General features: G+C 33.8%; 1 protein-coding gene across 15 annotated transcripts in view; it reads left to right on the forward strand.

Annotated features, from left to right (window-relative positions):
* Nucleotides 1–23687, forward strand: part of LOC132700025 (dual 3',5'-cyclic-AMP and -GMP phosphodiesterase 11) — a 227588-nt gene that overhangs the window by 140208 nt on the left and 63693 nt on the right. For 7 of the 15 annotated variants that reach the window (XM_060667082.1, XM_060667078.1, XM_060667079.1 and 4 more), the window contains one exon: nucleotides 1076–1144. The exons of the other annotated variants lie outside the window; for them this stretch is intronic. In XM_060667082.1, coding sequence (XP_060523065.1) covers nucleotides 1076–1144 — 69 coding nt within the window. The remainder of the gene's footprint in view (nucleotides 1–1075; nucleotides 1145–23687) is intronic. 15 annotated transcript variants of the gene reach the window in all.

The raw sequence follows: 23687 nt of genomic DNA on the forward strand, positions 1-23687 counted from the left end.
TAGTCGCATGAACAGTGTGCTGTGTAATTGAAACATTTAATTTGCTCAATACTAACGTACGGAAACTGCATGTAAATGTCTGGAAGCATATGAGATGTGGTGCAACTGACGTTTATTTATAATATTAGAAATCTGTCCTACAGTGTATAAGAAAACAAAAAGAACTGGAACTCTATTAAACGACGGTAAACAGTAGAGGATGGCTACAGATTACAGTTGGATGAGGTAACCGTTAGCCGTTCTGTAGATGCGATCCAGATAGTGACCTTTTGGTGAAGTTCGTTGCTTCTGGCATGTCTATTCACCTTTGGGGGGATTCTCTATCCATTTGTTTCCGCTTACCTTCACATTCTGTTTTGTAGGCACTGTAGTCAAGTTGGTGATCTTGGTAAACTGGAATTGAAAACTAACGTGGTTGTTGTGTTGGATTGCATAGCTTTTGTTGCGGCTCGGCGCTCAGGACCACAATTGCTTTTTTATGCAAAATAAGTTTCGAATATCGCCGAAATACGTTTTAACGCTGTTGCTGGAAATTTGCAAATCACTAGTTCGGGTTGTTTTTCCATCGGTTTTAACTTAAACTAAAACTTAACTTTAAATTGCTGCTTATGGCTTATTGCACTATGGTTTTTTGTAAAGGCGCATTCATTTGAATTATAGCCTAAGTCAAGTGCATTTATTGCAAATTAATAAACCGATTGTTCCAGAATGGTTGGTCTCTAGGAAGATGGTCGAAAGGTGGTAAATTTTTTTAGCAATATAAATACGTAAAAATGTCGCACTCGTTGCAAAGCAAACCAATACCAATTTAAAACTTCAATTTTTTATTCTCGGAAAGCGTCAAGGTCATATGTATTTTTGGGAGGTTGTTAGTTTAAATATTGGCCAATCGAATTCAATCCAAACAAAGGATTTTATTTTCGCACGCTCTGGTCGTGATAAAATGTTCAATTGCCAAGTTGTGAATGAGGTTTGAGTTAATTTTTATTCCTATTTTTATTAAAATAACGGTCACGATATAACCTGAAAGCTGTAGGCATCGGTAGAAAGTAATTGTTATTTCTACCATTGACAGGGAATAAAAGAAGAAGACTGACGGAATCTGATGCCGGACTGTTGGAAGTTGCCGCTCATTGCAAAGAAGGTAGTTTTGTGTGGTTTTTTTTTTTGGGGTGGGGGGGAAATGGGTTGGTGATGGGTTTATTAAACTTGAACTAATGCTAATAATACTAGTTTTTGTTGTGCGTTATAGATTTTAGTATTATTGATATTGGCACTTGTTTTTTCACTGTTTTTGTAAGTAAGTGAATACTTTGATTTTAGTAGCTTTGGAAAGGATCGAAATCATTTAGAACCCGCCAGTCAAATATTTTGCCACGCAATATTTACCATACACTTAATAGCACATTCTGAAATAAATAAAGCCCTTTCTTTCGATCCTCTTTAATCCCCATAATATATTTTGTGATATTTGTGTTGAGAATTTCCTATTGTTTTGTTTTCACTCCGTACCTGCGTAAATGATTGAAACCAAGAATACACATATAAAAATTGTTTATTGGCTCTTCTTGAGTTTTCCGATTCGCTAAAAGTTTTCCAATAATGCGACCGGTCGTGTTCGCAACATCAACCCATTATGTAGCATGTCTGGTGCGTGTACTTGATGAAGTATAGAACTTTCCGAATAGCGTCAAATGGATCTCCTCGCATATTGTCGAAATTTAAAGTCAGTTTTGTGTGAAAAACATTAAGAAAATCTTTCAGTCAATAGTCAATTTATCAATTATTTTGATTATTAGCACCATATTTTTTTCGTTCACAGTTTCTTGGTAGACCTTGAAAATTAGTCTGAATTCTAAACCGCAAACTATATCTTATCCTACAGAGACCCTAATAGTGGTTTTGTTGATCCATCTGGAGCAAAAACGTTATTGGGAAATTAAATTAAACAAACAAGCGATCTTGGAATTTTTTACGGACATTCACTGCATTTTGCACTAGCTAAAAATATAACACCGTCTGACATATAGGCGAAACCGAATTGTACTAAATTAAAATTCCCAGATCTCCTTATAACGTCGATGAAGTGGCTCATGGTTTTTACTCCGGAAGTGAAAGCAACTACAAAAAGTCGCCATTTATATGCAAAACCCCATTTTATGAATAAAACTATACACAAATTAAAAATATGTATTAATTTAGGTGATGGATCATATTTTTTAATGGTTTCTAAGACCGATCACTAACGACATGAACGGGTAGTTCCTGTTGTCCCACTGAGCGGTTAGATCAAACCATTAGAGACAACGGGTGGCAGGCAGAGCTTTTACTTGCTTTTTCGAGGGGTGTTGAAAAACCCGGCCGCTCGGCAGCTGGGTTGATAAACACATATAACCAACGCTTATCAACATCCGTCATATTGTTTGTTCCGAATAGACTGTGACTGGAACAGCAGATTTAGGGGTGATGGTATTAAGCTTGGTGACTGGTTCTCACAGAAATGTGTCTTCGTTATTTGGTTATCAAACATCTGTTATTTTTATTTAACTCCCCTCCCCGTTTGTATTTTATGGTTTCTGTGGTTTCATTGCCTAAGTTAATTTCAATGTTTTTGACTTTTGACTGGTGTTCATGACAATTTTCCAATGAGACTTTCGTTATTTTCATTGATCAAATAGGCTTACTGTCCAAATAAATCATCATCATACTAAATATCAAATATCAAATAATTCATAAGAAAATCATAAGAGCAAAATGAAACAAACTTTGAAATAAGTGAAGATGTGAAGAATCCACAAATAGTCTCATGTTTAGTTAACCCTTAACAGAAGCACTGGGTATAGGATACACAGGGGCGAATTAAAAGTGTTTCTCCCTGGATACGTTGCAAAGATGACTTGGCGTATGGTGAAAAATCTGTTATCCCTGCTACAAATTCGCCACCATAGCCATCTTGAGATCCGAATACTAACGGATTGTACTGAGTATCTGAGTTTCTTGAAAGCATATAAAGATTAGTGTTACTTTTTACATAAGTGGCACAATTCAGTATGTATGTACATACTAGGAAGTGTCAATAAAGAATTTGGTGGAAATAGGTTTCGACAGTACAAAATGCTTTGCTGCATCCGAAAGACTTGTTCCGCACGTGGGGAACCTCCCCAACAAACCAAGGCGTAGTTGAGACAGGAATAGACATAGGAAAAATACAGTACATAAAGTACATTTTTAACAATGGGAAAGAAACATGATGGCGGAACCTCCATATGACAAAGCAGTAAACAGATTTTTTGTTTGAAAATGTGATCCATCTGTCCGGATAGTGCTTTCATTGAAGCGTACTAATAAACTCTTAGAGATGTTATTATTCAAAGACACGTGGTTATCGCATGCTCATGAGCTTCTGAATCACGCAGTCGCTAAAACGCTTTTCTTTAGGGTTAAAGCTACTTCACTTTACATTACTCTGCTCAAAGCATGAAAAGAAACTGAAAAGTACTCTGTATTCAATACAATACTCTATGCTGTAATAACAGAAAATGAACTCGAAAGGACCTGTTGATACACAGTGCACATGCTTCACACTATCCGTGGGCCAGAAATTCTTAAACAGTTCGGTCAGTTCATAAACACGAGTTAAATTGGAATGAAACGGAAAATAAATATTTATCAGCGCATTGTGACATTGCGCATGGTCCGGACCGTAACAAACTGTTTCTGACTGCGATTGGAACGAACTTGGATTTCTATATAACCTCCAGTGTGGTATAAACATGTCGTAAAAAGCAATTAGTTTTTGGCAATTCATTCCGCTGTTTCGTACAGTTAAAGCCATGAATAATTTCCGATGTGTCTCGACCGAGGGGGGGCCATTCACCTTGTCCCGTTCCTTAGAAAAACAGCAATAAATCTTGTTCCGCGTGCAAGAAAATTTATGTCGTCGATAATTTAGAATTTCGAAGAACACTTTTCTACGAACCGAGAGCACGGGGAATATTCAAAGCGAGTCCAACGAGGTCCGTCGTTAAATTGTTTTCCATACGCGCGTGTGCGCCGACCTAACCATTGGTACGTTCGCATGTAATTGCTTGTATTCATTGATTCCGCAGAGACAGCCGACGTAAATTGTTTATGTATACTGTCTAATTGTTCTAGAAAATTTATGTTCCTCGAAAGGCAAAGCCATAAATTTCGCGCATATTGAATATTTAACGATGAATCGGCTCTAACGAATCGAAACAACGCCGCGTTTTCCATGTACCATTTGTCCATCGAATGTTAAAAATTATCCAATTTTTTGTCTGAAAAAGGCAAGAGTAGCGCGACAAGCCGATATTGAAATTTCAAAAAATACTTGTTTCGAACTTATGTTTTGATAAATGTCACCTTAGTCACGAATTTCATTTGGCACCAGCTGAGCGCAGCGTAACAAGTCTTTATTAAGTGAGTGACCGAAAGAGCAGGAGTAATTTTTGGGCACATTTTTCCAAAACAACACGAAAAAATACATTCAGTGAATGCTGGGTGACATCACTATTACAATTAACAAAGGTTAAAAATACTGACTAAAATCAGTAAAATTTACCGAAAATATCCGATCACTACTAAACGCGTAGCCAAAGTACCGAAAACGAAAGTGACTAGGCAGTAGTTAACGAACCTTGAGGGTAGGAAATATATAAATAAGTCTAAACAGGTTTTCTATGAAGACGTCAAACTTATTTACTCGATTTACTACAAAATAAAAATTGTATTTAGAATTATATTGCAGTGGGAACCTTTGATAAAGAAAAAAAAACTAAAATTTCGTATCTCTGAAACATCAATATCACGTAAGTTGTTCATGTTATATTTGACGTAGATGTTCCAGCATAGGAATTAAAGATACTCAGATAGGATATTGGTAAAATGTGATAAAGACTACTGGATCTGGAAGTCGCTATACTCAGTTCTGCGCCTTTGAAATTAACATTTCGAGTCAATTTCGATAACTCAGTTGTCGGCAATCTGTCAATCCCATCTGCGTAACCTTTTTCACGGAACCCGGGTTCAAAGTTTAGTCAAGCTTAGCTTGTGCGGTTCAGCGCGTCTCGTATTCGGAGGCGTCGAGGCGTTCAAGCGTCAACAGGTATTTTAATTGGAATTTCCGATTGAAATGGCAATTAATATTGGAATTAATGACGCCGACCATTTTATTAATTAGTACGCAGGCAAACGAATGTGTCTATCCATATTACATCGACTTATGTACCAACTCTTGCAGAAAGCTATCGTCGCCATTAGAAAACCTCCCGACATATGTTATTATCGCTTTTTTTGCTAATTTAAGAAACTATGAAACAATGAGGTAAATAATTTTTAAAATACTCTCGGGCATTTTGTTTAGAAGAAGAATTAAATTCAGTAGTCACTATTGTCTATAGATCAGCTGCTACAAACAGCCAAATGGCTGCTTAATGAATAATAGTGTCCCCACTTTTGCCTGTACAAATCGTTAAATACTTTTTTAACGATAGGAATCGATGTTTTTTTTTCTTATGATCCTCTGGTGCGCTTCTAAACCGCATATCCATAGTCTTTGCTTATTGTTTTTTGTACCGTCGTCATTAATCTGGAAAATTTTCTTATGTGCGATCGCCCCTAAAGTAATAGTAGAATTTAAAAGCACTCACGTGGCAAATAGAGGAAATTTGCCACCAAAAACTTATTTAACAGAAGTATTTAAACTTAATTTAATTTTGGATAGTTTCGGTTAGCACAAATTTTCCCATCTCTTACAGATAACACATTGGCGAGTTTTTATTGATATTTAACATCTAATCAGGACCTCTCAATAATCAAAGTAATCAAAATTTGAAAAGTAAGATTTTCAAAAGAAAAGAAAGAATTTCAAAATCACTGCAGAACTCGAGTGCCCATTGGAATAAACCTTAACAACCGTCATTTTAATATATCTATAAAGGTATACTGCAACCTTTTCAACGCCTTGAATATTTTTTGAGCCGTTTAGTGATTTATAATTCGTATCGCGACCAACTTTAGTGGAGCACCGTATAATTTTTTTAATAAACATGTTGGACGTTCTTATTAACCATGCGTTTCCAGATTTTAACTAAAAAATCGCCAATGTTAACAGAGAAAACAAGATCCCTGTATATATAAGAAAAAGTTCGCTTTCCAAGTAAGGTTAGTTGGAAATCCTCGCATAAAATCGTTTTCCAATGAAGTTTCGGTACACTAAGACTTTTCCCCCTTAACAGATCAAGTAACTTGAATTATTATCTTCAAAAACTATTTTATTAACAACACTTTTTTTTGGCTTGAAAATGCAGTTCCATCAGTTAGCTATCCCTCTCTTCGCTCGCATCGTTTGGTGCATTCGAAATCGCACTGTCGCTCTTTTTCCCTGTCTTGGATTTTTCGACATGCGATTCTGAAGGGTCTTTTGCCCCTTTCCTTCGGGTATTTCGTTTTTTGATTTTTTTATTCTCTGGCGCTTGCTTTGCCTGATTCAAGTACGGCGCTTTTTCTTTATCCGACATAGACCGCCATATTTGAGCACCCTGACGCGTAAGTTCTGTCAAGGCTAACCCACTAGAGTTCTTACGAAAATGTCTCATAAAATTTAGGAAAGGGTTCCTGGTTATCTTGCCTTCCCTAAATGTAATTTTTCGGGTGGATTTTTCGGCACAATTTGGAGCCATTTTCGGTTATCACTGAAATATTTGCAGTTCGGTAATGTTAATTTTGAGGTTTCAAATGTGACAACCAAATTGCGTTACTACGGCAACGTTCAACTAAGACAACATGAGAAATTTCAAATCAAAAAGGACCACAAAAAAATCAGAAAATTTATTAAAAAAATTAAACGTCTCCTTAAACAGCTCCAGGCGTGGTACTCTTGTCCAATATTAAATTTCATCATAAACAGAAGAATTTATTCCCGAAACGGATGATAAATTTCATTAATTTTCTGCTCATTATTACTTAAAATTTATACGACGTATTTGCTAACCTCGTTCGTAAAATTAAAGTAGGTGAATTCTAGCATTAATGTTAAATACATTTTTTATTTAATGAAAATGTAAGGCCTTAGTTATTATTTTGTTAATGTTAAGGGAGAACGTAGCTAGATATGAAAATAAATCAAGAGACTAAAAGGTTTCTCTTGTAGTTTGTTAATTTAAAATTTACTATAGCTTACATTTTGTCAACTAAATTTGTTAATAAAATTAACATTTAACACCCTTGTTTAGTATATTATATTAAGCAAAAAAATATATATGTCCATTTATAGAGGTAAAGTTGTTGGGGTTGAGTGCGACAATATATACAGAGGTCCCATTTCTCTGAGTGGATGAATTGCAACAATTTGAACAAACATAATTTAAACATAAGGTGCAAAATAATTTATCATAAACAAGCATTCATTTAAAATTTAATAAAGCATTCCAAAACTACACTATAAGAAACGAGTGATAAGCAGGATAACGAACAAGTACAGCAAAGGATTAGAATTGTACAGTATATTTAAATATGCAAATGTGTTTAAAATTTAATGAAGAAAATCCAAAACTGTACTTTACGAAATAAGGACAGAATAATTAATAGCTATCCAATAACAGCAAAGGCTGCCAGTTCTGTAATTGTTTTAAATGCATTTTTTAAGAAATGAAGGCTCCACACGTAATAACTAAGATAACAACAGCAAAAGATTAGAATTGTCCAGTATATGTAAATGTGTAAACTGATGACCACACCATTTCACGTTCTGGAATGTTGATTGGAAAGAATCTATTTAAAAATGAATGAAAATATTCCAAAACTGCACCTTTAAGAAACAAGGACAGAATAGCTATCCATGAATAGCAAAGGGTGCCAGTTCTATAACTTTTTTGGAGTATGAAATACAATTAAAAAAAAAACTCAACTAGTAGCAATTTTCAATTAATTTGGTTGTTGATATCCATATTTTTAAAAAACGCATTTTTGTGTTAAAATTTTATTCGCCCTTATTAATTACTGGGTTATTAGGAAATGACATTAAATTTGGCATCGCTACTTTTCATGTTTACTGTTAAGATTTTTTAAGATTATTTTTTCCTGTTAAGATTTACTTTCAAGATTTTCATATTTCTTTAAAACACAATAACCGTTTCAGCCCATTTGGTTAGCAGAATAAACAAATAAATTGGTAGGAACTGCTTCTCATTGTCTTTTCCATTCATGATTTCTAAGGTCACATATCTTGATTTTCGAATTTTTTTTTAATTGATAATCGCGTATTGGTCCAGGGTCGTAGAAAAATGTTAAAAATTGATATGATATAAAAACATTCGAATATCGAAACACCAAGAGCTCATCTTAAAGCGTTTCCTTGAAAAGAATTTTCAAATAAATCCGTTAATAGCAACTCGTTGTGGGAGATCGCTAAACAAAACGGAAAAATGTTCGCAATTCGAGTAACGCCGCGAAATCGAGTTGAGATTTTAAAGCCAAACCGCCTTTTGTGTTTTCAAAGTTGAACGGAAAAGAAAATTGAAAATCCCTTCAGCAACGAGGTGCCGTGATTTTCGGATACGCCCTTTCTGGCGTTGAATTATTTATCGGCTGGAAATGCTCTTTCCTCGCGTTGTTGAGATGCGATTTGTAGTGGAAGATCTTGGAAGATTTATTGGGTACCTCAAAGAGCACTTGTGCATAAAAACCGTTTGCTATAAAGCGCACGTAAAGCGCACGTGCATTGTATTTTTTAATTCGTTGCTTCATAACTTGATTCCCCTATTGGTAGTTGGAACGATGGCCGGGGCTGTACAATGTCTTGAAATATTGTAATTGTAATTGTTATGTATAAAAATTATTATTTTAGAGGTCTTTTAATAATGACTTTAGGAACAAACATTTTATGATAATTTTTCAAAAAAACTTCCACATGCTACTGTAATACTTTTCACAAAACTTCTGGGTTCTCCCTGTGTCGGTTTTTGTTGAGTCAAACTTGTTAACGTTTCGCCAATCATCTTGTTGGCTTCTTCAGAGCTTAACTAAAACTGGCTCGCATTTTACTCTGTTCCTGCTTATATATTGTTTGAGGGGGGCGGAGCTAAATAAGGGGCATAAACACCGTCTCTGAGGCGGTCTGAAGCTCTGAAGAAGTCAACAGGATGATTGGTGAAACGTTAGCAAGTTGCACTCAACATAAATCGACGCAGGAGAAATCCAGAAGTTTTTTGAAATAACATTGTATGATCGTATTAAAAGTGTTTTGTTTCGTTCGAATACGATACTTTTCCAGTCCAACTTTCATTGTCCTGCTCGTACTATATACACATTACAAATTATTTTTCCTGCCAAAAAGGCATAGTTCTCTTTTATTACTGCATTCGCAAGCGATGCGAGACGAGTTTTTAAGATCCAGGATTGTTCCAGATCCTTAAGATGGAGGATAAATAATGAAATACGGCAGAATTTCAGAGATAAAACCAGTAAGAGAAAGTGATTGACCCGTTTTTACGTTGGTGGGACGGACAGCAGTTTTGCGGAGTGTTTATAAGTCAGTTCAAGGGACGCTCAGTTCTGACGAAGGAATCTCATGCCCCTTCATCTATCATTTTAAGTTTTTACATAATGCGAAATAAGAAATAAGTAGAAACTTCTTCTAAGTATTAAGGTCGCATTTAAAAATTAATTATAGTTACCTATAAAAAAAATCTAAATAGATCTTTAGTAGTAGTAATTATTTTTACTTTTATAGTTGTATTATATAGTATAGTAATTACAATTTATATGACCAGTAACTTAGAACAACAGCTTATATTAGGAAAAGTATCTGCTGAAGTCTGAGTGATATGCTTTAGGAATGGTAGGTTGGATTGGCTTTTGGTAAGGCCGTTGGTTCTTTTTCAGAGTAGCATTTGTCAAACTAATCGAAATTAGTTGTTAGGTATTCTAAATGTTTATATTTTGTACGTTGGGGATGGTATTGTATGTTCAAAACATCTGTGGAAACTATTGGCGTTGTGTAATATTGCTAGCTTCCGTAGAGGGTACAGCTGAATCTAATCCAACCTTGAATTTTAATCTACGATCCTGTTAGCCGTCTACCCATTTCAGAAACAAACGTAAACCATTACAAATATTGGTGTGAATTGTTTCTTTTTATGATTAGACTAAATCAAAAATGCACATACATTTCCTTACTTCAGATATTTTAATTTAAGCTCGGTAGGTTTATTTTTACTTACAAAAACCAAAGTACCCATACTTTTTTTTGTAGTTGTCACTAGTTTAGTATACAAAAAATTTACGAATATGGAACTTCAACACGGACAAGTCTTTTCCCTCTTTATTTTTCGACTGGCTGTCCCTGGTGATGTTCTCGTAATTTTTCGCCTGCCTCTTCGTCGTCTCGTATGTCGTTTCTTAAAGTTCCGTTTTTTACTAGCCGACGCCTGCTTGGCCTGGTTTAGGTATGGTGCTTTTTGTTGATTCGTCATGCATCTCCACATTTGAGCACCCTTACGCGTCAGCTCTGTCAGCGTCAACCCACAAGAATTCTTCCGGAAATATCTCATGAAATTGAAAAACGGGTTTCTTGTTATCTTGCCTTCTCGATATTTATTTTTTCCGGGGGACTTTTCCTTGCAATTCCGTGTCATCTTCGGATTTCACTGAAATATTTCAAACTCTCGATTAATGACGTTCTAAATGTGACAAAAAAACATCGCACTGCTATGGCAACGTAGAACAATATAGAGAGTGTTACCATGGAATTAGTAATTGCAACTTTGATTCACAAAGCAGGATGGAGAATGGCAAGTGTGGAGAACTATCCAGCTAGTGCTTTTTATTGATTCGTCATGCAAAACACGAAGGAAAAAAAGTAATCATTAAAAGGCCTTCAATTATTTTCAGATTCTATTCAGCTACAAACTTAATATTTAATGAGAGTTTTCAAGAAAACTTCGCTGTTAAAGTACAAAAATAGTTTAAATGGAACTAAGCATTTTTAAACTTGATTCTCAAAATGAGCTTAGTTTTCCTATATGAAATGGGCGCGACATTTTTTTAACTACATATATTAAAATGTGGGTGTCTGAAATAACTTTGTAATAATTTAAGGGGTGAAAAAATAAGAATATTTTTCATAAGAACATGGGTTCGGAAATGCATAGTTTTTAAGGTTGGCAATCTAAAACTTGTTTCGTTTTCCAGAAAGTAAATAGGAACTAATTTATTATATGTTCCTAATTCTGATTCTAATCGGCTTTTTATTAACATCTTTCATGTTGTCAATGTTAAGGGCATGGAAGAAATTCTTCCTTTTTTATAATCTAATTTAATTCAAAAATGCAATATTGAAAAAGTTGTATTTTTAATTGCTTAAATATAAAAAATAGTAACAAAGTGATTAGTGTACTTTTTTTGTCAAAAGTATTATTTTAGCTGCCTCCCTGGTTGCCGCTGCACTTCCCAATTTTAATTTCAGAAATCTTAAACGAGCCTCTTGTCAACAACAAACAGCACTACCAAGTTTCAACAAAATAGGCCAAGCAATATTTAAAATATTTATTGAAAACCCATTTTTCGAAATAGTTTGACACACTGTATCTTGAAAACTATACATTTGCAAGTTTTCCAATTTTTTTCATGAAGAAAATTACCTATTAAATTATTCCAACCTTAATTCCGGACACCCGGACCTTGAAAAAATCGGTTTCTAGACTTTCTGATGCATATTCCCTAGTGTTTCGGCTAAAAACTCAGAAGTTTCAAGTTAAACCGTTTCCTTGGAAAAAAGTTTCGAATAGGGTTATTATATTGTGCGTTAATGCCCGCTGAACGAAATCGCTAAACAAAACGGAAAAATGTTCGCACTTCGAGTAACGCTTCGCAGTCGAGCCAAACCACCTTTGCGGATTTAAAAGTTGAATGGGAAACAAAATAGCAAAACTCTGCATTAACGAGATGTTCAGTGTCGTCTTTTCTGGAGTTGAAGTATTTATCGACCGAGAATGATATTTCCTCGCGTTGTTGAAATGTGATTTGCAGTGTTGAATCTTAGAAAATTTGTTTGATTTTATATCTCAAATAATGTATCTTGCTTATAAATATATTAACTATATTCATCGAGATTATTAACAGCCTATTAGAGATTCTGGAGAAATTTGGTCTGAAATGTTCATTTCTGGGTAACATCTGAGGAATCGATTCTGGAAATTAGAGAACGACATTCTCCTAGTAACGAATGTACTGTCTGCGTAATTTCGAAGATCGACACATGTTCGATTATCGACGATATCACCAGTTTTGATTTCAAGTTTTTTTTTTCTGATTTCGATGTATTGGTTCCTGTTGATCGTTTTGAAGGCTGTGCGGGATAAGTTCGGGCGTATGGTAAACGATAAGTAATTAATTGTGCTAGATTTTTTTATTTTTTAAATTACTCCATTTAAGCAGTGATAACAGTGATAACAGTGATTCATATGCCCTATTGACATATAGAAGGAATTGATTAACGAAAACCACCCCTTCACGGTGTTAACTGCGCAAAAAATAAATAATTCAGACGTTTGCAGATTCTGTTGAAGCGTTAAAATGTTACTAAGCAATTATCCCATCCCAATCCCATAAAACACCAGGAGGTTCGCCTAGGAAACCTAAGCAGCTTGTTAAATTGGTCCCTATAACCGAGTTACAGAGGCAAATTTCGGGGAAATTCCGGTCAAAAGCAGAAATGCCAACCTGATAATTTTAGGCAAACCCCATTAGCACTTAATTACATGGTTACCTGGCTATTGTACCCTACCTAGTTGCTGGTTTGTTCTGATTTTCACAAATATATCAGTTCAAAATTGACATTTCTTGTAAGCGGTGTTAGTTTATTGTGAGTTACGTTAATAGGCTGTGTTTTTCGAAAATTATTTGTCAAATAATTTCTCATAAAAATCTAGAAGGCTTCAATGGGGCCTGTCCCTAGTGGTAAGTAAATTCTAAAAATGGAATAACGATGTACAGAAGGGACGAAGCAGAAGCAATTGTATTTTAATATATCAAAATTTGCCAAAAATAGTCCGTTTTCAGACTATATTAATACTTTTTTCTTCTCCCCTCTGTAAAATACTTAATTATACTGCGATCTAGCGTACGGAAAGTATCATTTTACCTCGTCAGTTACGTTTCTCACGTATCGAGTCACTCCGGACATTTCCGGGATAATATTGCAGGGGTTTGGGAGCAATCCGATGTCTTCGGAGATTTTTCCCACGCCTTGAATTGTGACGTTTGTCGATGCTGACGGTGATGTCAGTGAATGTATTCAAGTTGTTTTTGCAAAAATGTACGGTCGTAGAAAAGGTATAGTATGCAACACGTTCGGTAAAGTTTTTAAGTCACTCGTTTATTAAACACTCGCTCCGCTCGTGTCATATAAACTTGTAAGTCAAATGCCGTTTACCGCACTTAAAGCATAATATATTATTATTCCTATTTTGGATATATAAATGGCTTAAGAAGTTGATCAACATACCATACTTTTACATTTTGCAAAACAGCACGAATACATTCACTGAATGGCGCGTAGCGTAAGCCTAAATAACAGAATTTAAAAACCTCAACGTACCGTGACCCGTGGCCAGCAGAAACGTTCAAAGTCGCTAGCGACATTGAAATATAAAGCTTAAAGGCAGCCTTGATCGGTACATAATTGGGTATTTTAGTGAGGAAATATTTTTTTTCTACTCCTGCTGTGTAAAATAGCTAATTACAAACCGATCTAGCGTGCGGGAGCGTCACTTTACCACATCAGTTTCGTTTATCACGGATCCGAGCCACTTCCGATATTTCCGGGATTTTACCGCACGGGTTTGGGAGCAATCTGATGTTTTCGGAAATATTGTCAATTCTGACGGTTATATCAGGGAAATTAAAAAATCGTGTGGTAATTTGCGGTCTTGCTTTAAAATATCGTCAAAAAATTTTTCTTCGGCAATTTTTCGTACTTATTTGCAATTATAATTAATATTTTCAGAAAACATAACCTCAGAATTTTTTTTGCATCAAAATGGAGGATTTCGTTATTATAGGGTATTTGCCACATTTTTCTTGAAATTAATCGATATTTATTTCATTTTGTGATACTTATAAAATATCGTTTACTTAGATTGGCTAGGAAATAAAATTTTAAAAAATAGCGCAAATTAAAAGCAAATTATTTCTCTTAATTTTGACTTTATTGCGATATAGGTAACAAATTGTAGCCATTTTTCACAATTTTTGCAGTATTTTTTGTTACTACCAATGAAAGGTTTTCAGGGTCCACTACAGATTACACTATCGACTGACAAAAGAGTAAAGAAGTGAAAATACTTTGCAGAAAATGCTTTGAAAGTTATTCATTGTATAACAATGAACGATTGGTACAGAGGTAATAGTTAAGTTTGTATGCCAACTACCTCTCCCAACACCCGGATTTGCTAATTTAGTAGCTGGGTGTTGATCAGAACGTGTCACGATACCCTACCGAACAAATCTACGCTTCTGTATTTTGTATTGCCTCAAAGAAGATTTTAGTTTTTAATATTTATTTTCTAATTATGGATTCTTCCTGGGATGATATGGCAAACAAAAGAACCTGATATGTTCATTTCGGATTTTCCGAAGAAGTTTCTTATATAACTAAGGATTACAAAAAAAATAAAACAAAATTGTGCGCTTTATGTCAATAAGGATCATAATACTTATGAGAACAGCGCATGCGCATTAAATAACTTTTCGGAGATTGCTTTAACAAGGGGACATAATTTTAGCTACACCTCTGGAAGACCACGCCACGCCATTGGTTCGAATGTACGTCTTTTTCTCGCTTATGTGTTATGTTATTAAATTGGTTGCGTAAAGATAAGAAACGGCGCCGCGTCGTTGCGCTATCAGCGTTCCCAACAACCTTATCAGTCATACACCAGTCTCTAAGCCCAACTGTAAACAAACTTTAATGATACGTTTTATCAATGGAAAACATGATTCGGTGAATACGGCACGTTATTATGAGTATACATGCCAAAACAATAATTATAAAATGATGAAAATCAGTTTGCTACACACGTCGGCCTTGGACCGTAGGGAATCGGAATTTTTCCGCGGGAAAAATAGAATCGCCGTAATTTACGTACAGGTTGTCCCGCACGGTTCCGCTCTATCCCATTATCTCGAAAGATATTCGAGTAATTATATATTTTTTCGAGATTACGTTTTTTCTTATAGGGAATTTTTGATTTTGTATAATTCTAGAACTGCATTGCATATTTTTTCATATATGTAAGGTAAAATTTTGAAAAGAAAAAGTGTAAGGAAAGTTTATTTTATTTTTTTTATTTATTGTTTTTACTATTTATACGCAGTTGTTTTTATTTTGTGTCAATTAAAATGATCGGCCCTGATTACACGGAGAAGAATAATTGATTCCTGAAAATAAAGCACATTTGTTCTAATTAAATAATTTATCGTATCCAGCAATTAAATATCGAATTCGGGGAATTGTTATTTTTTAATTCGTATCTCAACTAATGTATATTTATTATTGCAAGAAAATTCTATTTGCCATAGACTATTACGAGAAAGACATACTAGGTACAATTACTGTTTATTTGCGAGAACTTTTCGTTGAAGTAACAAAATTAATTTTACATTATAAGGAAGGAGCAACTTGCGAACAGTAATATTTAATTGAACGAAATGTAGCGAAAGTCGACGTTTAGGCAAAATCAAATTTACTATCTTCAGGTCGGTTTCTTCGCGTATTTACTTGTCATCGGTGAATTGTCAGGCAGTAATTTTACAATTTCGGCAAAATATGACCTACTTTAGTTGGCTTTTACTTGATGAAAATCCATTTAACAAAATAAATAAGAACTAACAATTCAGATTTTCACCAAATTATATATATATCAATGTGATTGATAAAGACACGGTGTTGTTGAAACAAGTGTCATGTGAATATATATAATAATAATAAATTTTTAGTTTTTATTAATTTTGCCCACTTTTGTATTGCTTATTAAAAAAATATATTCTTTATCAAAAGTTGTGGTTCATGATGGTTTAAACGTACATTATCCTGAGCAATGTAGGTGTATCCTTACTGGCTGTGGGAGCTTCTACAATGGTACTTTCTCTCTTTTTGCACTTGTAGCATCTGAGCAGATCTCTAAGACACTTTCAATTTATTTTATTCACTAGAAGCAATGTACCTACGTACCTTTGCTTGAAGGGTTAAGTTTGAGGCATCTATTACATATTAAATAATTTAATTTCTACATACCTTGAAGCACCCGAATAATATGTTCCCCTCCCCATTGAGATAATAATTTATCTCTTATCCACATTCACAAGCGGCCTATAACATGGCGGCAATAGAAATGGCGATATACGCCCGGCACACCCTTAATTTGAAATTCGCTTTATTCCAAGCAATAATTTTTTTATTCCAGTTAATACTAAACGCATGTAATATTAACAATTGTTTTATTTAGTGAATAAATTATATTTTGTTAATGTCGGTTTGTAGAAAATTTCGGAAAAACTTTATTTGCAACATAAGAATACAATTTACAAAATTGTGGATTATTGAATTAAATATTTTAATTAAGACAATTAAAGTAAAAATATAATCAATTTTGTCTCGACAAAAGCTTATTTACAGTGAACGTGATTTTATTCTTATAATTAATTTTTTCGTCACTTTTGTTATTAAAATGGTTTAAATCGGCTCAGGGAAAAAATTCTCTCTGTGTATGTATATCCTGTATATGTATATACGGTGGCATTAGGTCCAATAAAGACGGCAGTCTCAGAAAATGTATACTTGATAAATTTTACAAAAGTATTTAATTGATGTGCATGTGCATGTGTTGTTGCTTTAATAAACCGCAATAAGAAATTATTTAAATTTGTAATTAGTGTACACAAAGGTGGATTAAAAATTAACAAATAGAAGATTTGAGGCGCTGAGCTAAGTAATTTTTACATACGTTTAATAATACTTCTTAAACACTCTTAATCTCTGTCTTCTGTATTTAAAACAAATTATCAACTGCTGAAATAGCTTTCTTAATTAATGAATTAAAGTCTAAGTGGTGTGTAATCTGGACCACTTTCCTTCTAGAGCCAAAAATTCCAAAGTTGAGTATACAGTTCATATATCAAATAACCTATATGGAAGGCTTAATTGTTTTAAAAAAAAACTTGTAGGATCAAAGTTAATGATATGTTAATATAAAATGTTTATAAAGGCAAATTACGTAACCTAAGGACCAAAAACGTTATTCACAATAATAATTTTATGGGCACCATTTAGAAGTTTAATTTTTATTTCATATTATATAATAAATGCCACACGCGAGTTTCGGCTCATTAGTACGCCTAGCACTTGCTGATCTGACTGGTAAATTTCAATAATTCGGACCACCGGAGGTGCTTTTGTGCTGCATGATTTGTCGAAATCGCAGTTTTCGCTTAGAATGCGGGGTAAGAGAAAACCACGATCGTTTAATTGTAAGTTTTTCAGCGTCTGTCTTTTTGAATCGTTGCTTGTAAATGTTTAATTAAATGCCATTTCCACAAGCGTGTAATTTGAAATAATTACCATAGGCACCGATAACTTACTGGATAAAATCCGTATACATTATGGTCAGGGATGGACCAGCCTCGTAGATATTACTGTAAATAAACCTTTATGTTAGGTTATTAGTCGAAGTTCGCGTTATGATCGTAACCATATGAACGTTTGCCGAAATTATGGATATAGCTAACTTAACCATTCTTCGAAATAATAGCAATAACTGTAAATTTCATCAGCTTAAATACTTTTAGTTAGAAGCAAATTGTAGTTACGCCGCTTTTGAACGAAGTAAAATTTATTTTTTTTTACGATTCCTATTGCCTTAATTTTTTATGTAAACTTTTTCAATAGTTTATAAAAAAAAACTATATCTATCGATGTATAATATCAAAATGTCAATATATATATATCAAATATCAAATATATCAAAATTTCGACAACAAAAGGTCCTACAGCCTAAAGGTTAGAATAAAAGCTTTGGGAGCGAACCTAGCTGCAGCAATTAAAGTATGTAAAGGTTATCGATTGTTTTTGCTTCATTAATAAGTTAATACGTTAATCTGCCCAGAAGCGAGAATTAAATTATTGTTGTTATTTGTGAATTTTTGTTTTTGGTTGTCTTTTTTGCTTATGTACCAAATGACTTTGTGTGTGGTCGTTGAAGCAGTTTGATGTTTATTCCTGGAACTTGCAATTTTTATGCTGTATATAATAAATTGTGTAATATATTTTACAAATTACCAATTAATCTTACCAATAATTTATTCATGCAAGGCGTGAACAGGGCAATATTATATATCTCATAATTACAATGTTTAAAACCAATTTAGTTATTTTCATATTCGATTTACTGATACAGCAATTTCCTAAACTAATGTTACAACTCAAAAATGTAAAACCATGAGGCCAGTGAACGCACATATTCGTATGTATATTTGCTTGGTGTCGTACCGAAGTTAATGATAAGATAGTTATGTTCAATTTGCATAGGATTTGGGGCAATGAAATGACACCCGACGACAATAAATTTCCTAGAAATTCAAAGCTAACACGAGTAGGGTATAAGTTTTTATACTATGCTGTTATAAACTCAATATCAAGTTAGTGATCTGTGTGTTATAGTAAAGGAATTCGTCTCATAGAATGCGTTGATAATAAATAATAAAAAGTTTCTTCAACTAACGCTTTCTTCGTGTTTACTGTTGACTATTTGATATTGACATACCGATAGTGGACGTCAATTGATTACTGATTTAAAGGTAAACTTTTCTGATGAAAAAATATTAAGCTCGTTGGAATCTCTCAGACGTTTCGTTAGACATTTTCATTGCTGACCCTTACAAATCAATTTAAGCACTGTTTAAAGAGTGAGTAATAGTGGTTTTTAATGATAAATATTTAAAATTTAGCCAAGTTCTCTTGGATTTTGATCAGTAGTTCTCCTAGTCGCTTCTCAATATTGCTGTATCCATTCAGAGAGAAGTAGGGATATTGAACGTAGCACGTTTTCCACCAGGGTGATAGGCCGGCTTACGGTTCATATGATATATATGTAGCAACAACGCACAAGGACAACTTTAGTAAGGAGGTCGGGCTTGGACTATGCGATTCTCACTTCCTTGCACCTCGATAGACAAAATATTAGTCTTCAAGAGCTTTGAAATTTTTGTTTATGGTGTAGTTGTCGCTTTGGAAAGTTCTATCCAACTTACTACTCCATTTTGAGGTTTAACGTTAGACCTCGTTTTCCAAACAACTATAGAACGTCAACGGTGTCCCAACAAGTGTCTAGCAACAGAAACAAAAGTCCGCATCTGACATACTGAGCCGTAACAACAGCTGACACCACAAAACCACAAAATTAAAAATGTAGATATCGTTGATATTGGCAAGATACAGAAAGTTAGTTCAAGGGTACAAAGGAGTAGGCAGACTGGAATGCACACATATTAAGCATGAATAAAGACAAAGTACGATTCAGGGGACAACGTCCTTTTGGGAAAAAAGAGGCGTGATGGACCAAGAAAGAGGTGGAAGGACGCTCTGGATTAAAGGGGTTATAAACCTATTGTGACTAAAGTGAGTAGAGCTTTAATTCTTTACTCAAAAAATATATTGCTTTATCTATAGGGTTGTAGAATTGACCGATTAATTTTTTTTTCTCAATTGACCTTTCAATTTACGGAAATAATGTTTAAAATACCATGAAATTTATATTTATTTATATTGTACGTTACTTCACTGTGGCGTCGTTCTGGGAACCAAATACAGTCGATATTATTATTGGGATTCCCCGAATCGCTAAGTATCTTATTCGGATATTCCTTGAAGAGGAATTGGACATCACAAACGCATAATAATTATATTATAAAATACATATTATTATTAAATAATGATAGATAACACTCTACAATTACAAGATGTTATTTAAAACATTTTTTGAGCGTTCAATTAGAAAGTGGTCAACTAACCAATCGCAACACTAATTATGTATGATTAATATTTTTATATGGTTTTTTGAGAAATATTTTAAATGACAGTTTTAATCTTTATTGTATTTGTATTTAATCAGGTTTAAGGAGTATCGTTATTCTTTATATGAAACGTGTCCACCGCACGCAACCGACTAACGTCTACTTGGTCGCGCGTGAGATATTTATGCGACCGCGCTGTTGTTTTTAAATTCAATTAACCATATTATTAACGAACGTTTTATCCGCGACGTATTCTGGCTTACGCCGCCGTGGCGCTTTTTGCTTTCGAATATATTCAAAGTCCATTAAACCGATTAATTATACGGGAAATGCAATTTTCACAAACGTGGACTGCAAAATAAATGCACAGACGGCGCCAGCTAGCGTTTAACGGCAGGACCGAATTAGCACTCGCGCATTGAAAAGTCATCTTCGTGGACTTAAAAAGGGGTGAGAGTTTGTCGTTACACTTTCGATACACAGAAAAATTAAACACTTACTGCCCAAAGCGCCATTCTATTTACACATTGCCTAAAACAGTCCTTAGCAATCACTAACGATATAGGAAGTGTACATCGGACCCAAGAGATCTGTGCAATCATAAAAATCTTCAAAATAAAACGGAAAATAGTATTGCCAACTAGTCTTCTACAAACAACACCATGTTTGCCTTTAGAATGTGAGTTATGTGAATAGGAAACAGCTCTGTAAAATTTTAATTTTTCAATTAATTTCGTTTATTTTACATTTTAAGAATTAACTTTCATATTCAATAGGGCAAATGCCCAAATTAAATATACATATATACGCGCATAAAATAATAATTGTTAATGAAATGTGAAGTCAAAATCAATGTAACCAATTGGGTTTTTATATGAATTATCTGGGCACTATCACTATTTAGTTGGTAAGCTGAACAAGCAAGAAAATCAAGAAAAACTCCTCATTCAAGCCCTTTTCTCTTCTTCGTTGAGGTGGAATTATTTCGTTCACTACTAGTTCTACCATTTATACCCCTTTTTCGTTTAATAGTTTGTTGTTTGTTGTCTTTGTTCATTTACTTTCCCTTCTAAAGTATTTATAAATACTACCCTGAATGGAAATTAAAAAAAAAACACGGTTTTAAAATTTGCTATGGCCAGAAAAAAAGTTGAACGTTACAATATTTTGATTTTGGTCGTTGGTCAAATAACATGGGACGTTTAGTCATATGTTCAAGACTTATAATTCTAGAACTGGATAAGGGAGCCATCGATTAAGAATTTTATACTATGCTTATATGTTACTTCCCTGTTGTTAATTTTATAATATATCTGCAATAACTTTCTTTTCTGAATTATGTATATAAGTAGCATTGTTACTGAATATTATTTTTAAATATTGAGGTTTTTTCCGTTTATGGTGACTGTGAATGCGGCGGTGCAATCTAAATTGCAAAAGCAGCCTAAATTTTTGAAAAAGACAACAAATAAAATAAAATAGAAACGAAAATTAAATTAACTATTTATGCGGCGTTGTGAAAAATGCAGATTTTCACAAGAGTGCTTTCTATTCTATTCTAACACACAAAAAAAAATTGGTGACTATAATTTTACAATTATTGCGATTGCTGTGCGCCCTAGTATGTTCGACTGTAAAATTTCCTGTAGCGATTTAAAAAAAATAAATTTTAATATTATGCACACCTTTAAAATTGAGATTTGAGATACACAGAAAAATTAAACACTTTAAACCCAAAACGCCAATCTATTTACGCATTGCCTAAAACAGCAAAATAGCAAAAGTGCATCGAACCCAAGCGATCTGTGCAACCATAAAATCTTCAAAATAAAACCGAAAATCATATTGCTAACTAGTTTTCGACTTTTATGGACAATACCACTTTTGCCTTTAGAATGTGAGTCATGTGAATATCAAACATCTCTGCAAAATTTTTATTTTTTTTTTCAATTAATTTCGTTTATTTTTGGTATTTCAAGTATTTCTAATTGTCGCACATTGGTGAATATTTTCATAATTAATTTTCATATTCAATACAAATGCCAACATTATATATACATATATACGCACAAAAAATAATAATTGTTAAATGTGAGGTCAATATGAATGTAACCATTTGGGGTTTTATATTTGAATTATATGCGAAAACCTATCTAGGATCTAGCTAGTTAGCAAACTTTTAATTTAATAATATTAATAACTTTAAAAAAATCAAGAAACGACCCTCATTCAAGCTCTTTTCCCCTTCTGTTGCATTCATTTAGGTGGAATTCTTTCGTTCAGTATTTCTATAACTCCTACTCCTTCTTTTTCGTCTAATAGTTATCCTTCTTTTTTCATTTAGTTCCCCGATCCTAGAATTTGGAAATATTACCCTTAAATTTGACGTCATACCCCGCTGTTTATCTGCAATGCTAACGAACTATTAAAAAACAGTTCGTATATTGAAATTTATTTTACATACCAGTTTCATTGTTACTAAATATTATTTTTGAAAGTTGAGATATTTTCCATTCATAACGACTGTGAATGCGGTGGTGTAGTCTAAATAAATAAAAAATTATTACAAAAAAAATTGTTTACTCTAATTTTACAATTATTGCGATTGCTGTGCGCCTTGGTGGGTTTGACTGTAAAATTTCCTGTAGCGATTTAAAAAAATGTTTTTGTTTCCGTCTATATGCGCATATTCATAAATGCAAAACGGATCATTTCAGGTTATCTTTCCGAGCATCATTCATATATATATATTTTCCTTGACGTCATTCCTATATATTTTTCCAGCCCGATAAACGCCGTGTGGTTATTTCAGGCGTAGGTCGATAGTAACGACCTACGTCATCGCAATGGAAAATTATTACAAGCAGTTTGATGATTTCCTCGCTTAATGAAACCTGACCATGCACATTTTCGTAGCAGAGGTTCATTTTTTTCGTACTTATTATCAAAAAAAAAATTGTTTTTTTTATCTAAATATTTACTTTTTGTGGTTGTTGGCTTTAAATTTCCATTTGCTGCTTTTCGCAAAAGACAGGCAATTATGAAATATTACGAACTCGTTTTTCAAATTTGTCAACAAGAGATATCTGCTCATAAGTTTTGTATGAGAGCGTAAAATGTTATCATTAGAAAAGTTAATTTGGAAATGACCACCAACCATTAATTTCATTAATTAAAAATATTCCGCACATGCTCCAGCTTTAGTTAGTTCGAATTAGTTAATAATGCCACGTTATTATCCACCAGTAATGATAAATAAATTATACTCTAATGACAAAGATGTACTTCGTGCCACCAACTAATGGACGCGTAATAGTCTGTACTTTTCAGATAATACCATGCTATTTGTTGGTAATTCTAGTCGCATCCAACGGACACGTGAGTGCGTAAGTGATGATATTCATGACAGCGTGGAAGTGTCTCTGATTATTACGTGCCATCTTGCATTCGCAAACGTATTGCCAACAACCTCGGCCTCGTCTTTGTCTTTGAAAAATTTGTTCTTAAAATTAATTTAGTATACTATGTTCAAAATTCAACAGCGTTGGGACAACCGCGGTCAAAGCGACATAAGCGTGCTTTGTTGGTAAGTGGTT

This window comes from Cylas formicarius, unplaced genomic scaffold (genome assembly GCF_029955315.1).
Source record: "Cylas formicarius isolate icCylForm1 unplaced genomic scaffold, icCylForm1.1 PGA_scaffold_3__17_contigs__length_32017465, whole genome shotgun sequence".
NCBI lineage: Eukaryota > Metazoa > Arthropoda > Insecta > Coleoptera > Brentidae > Cylas > Cylas formicarius.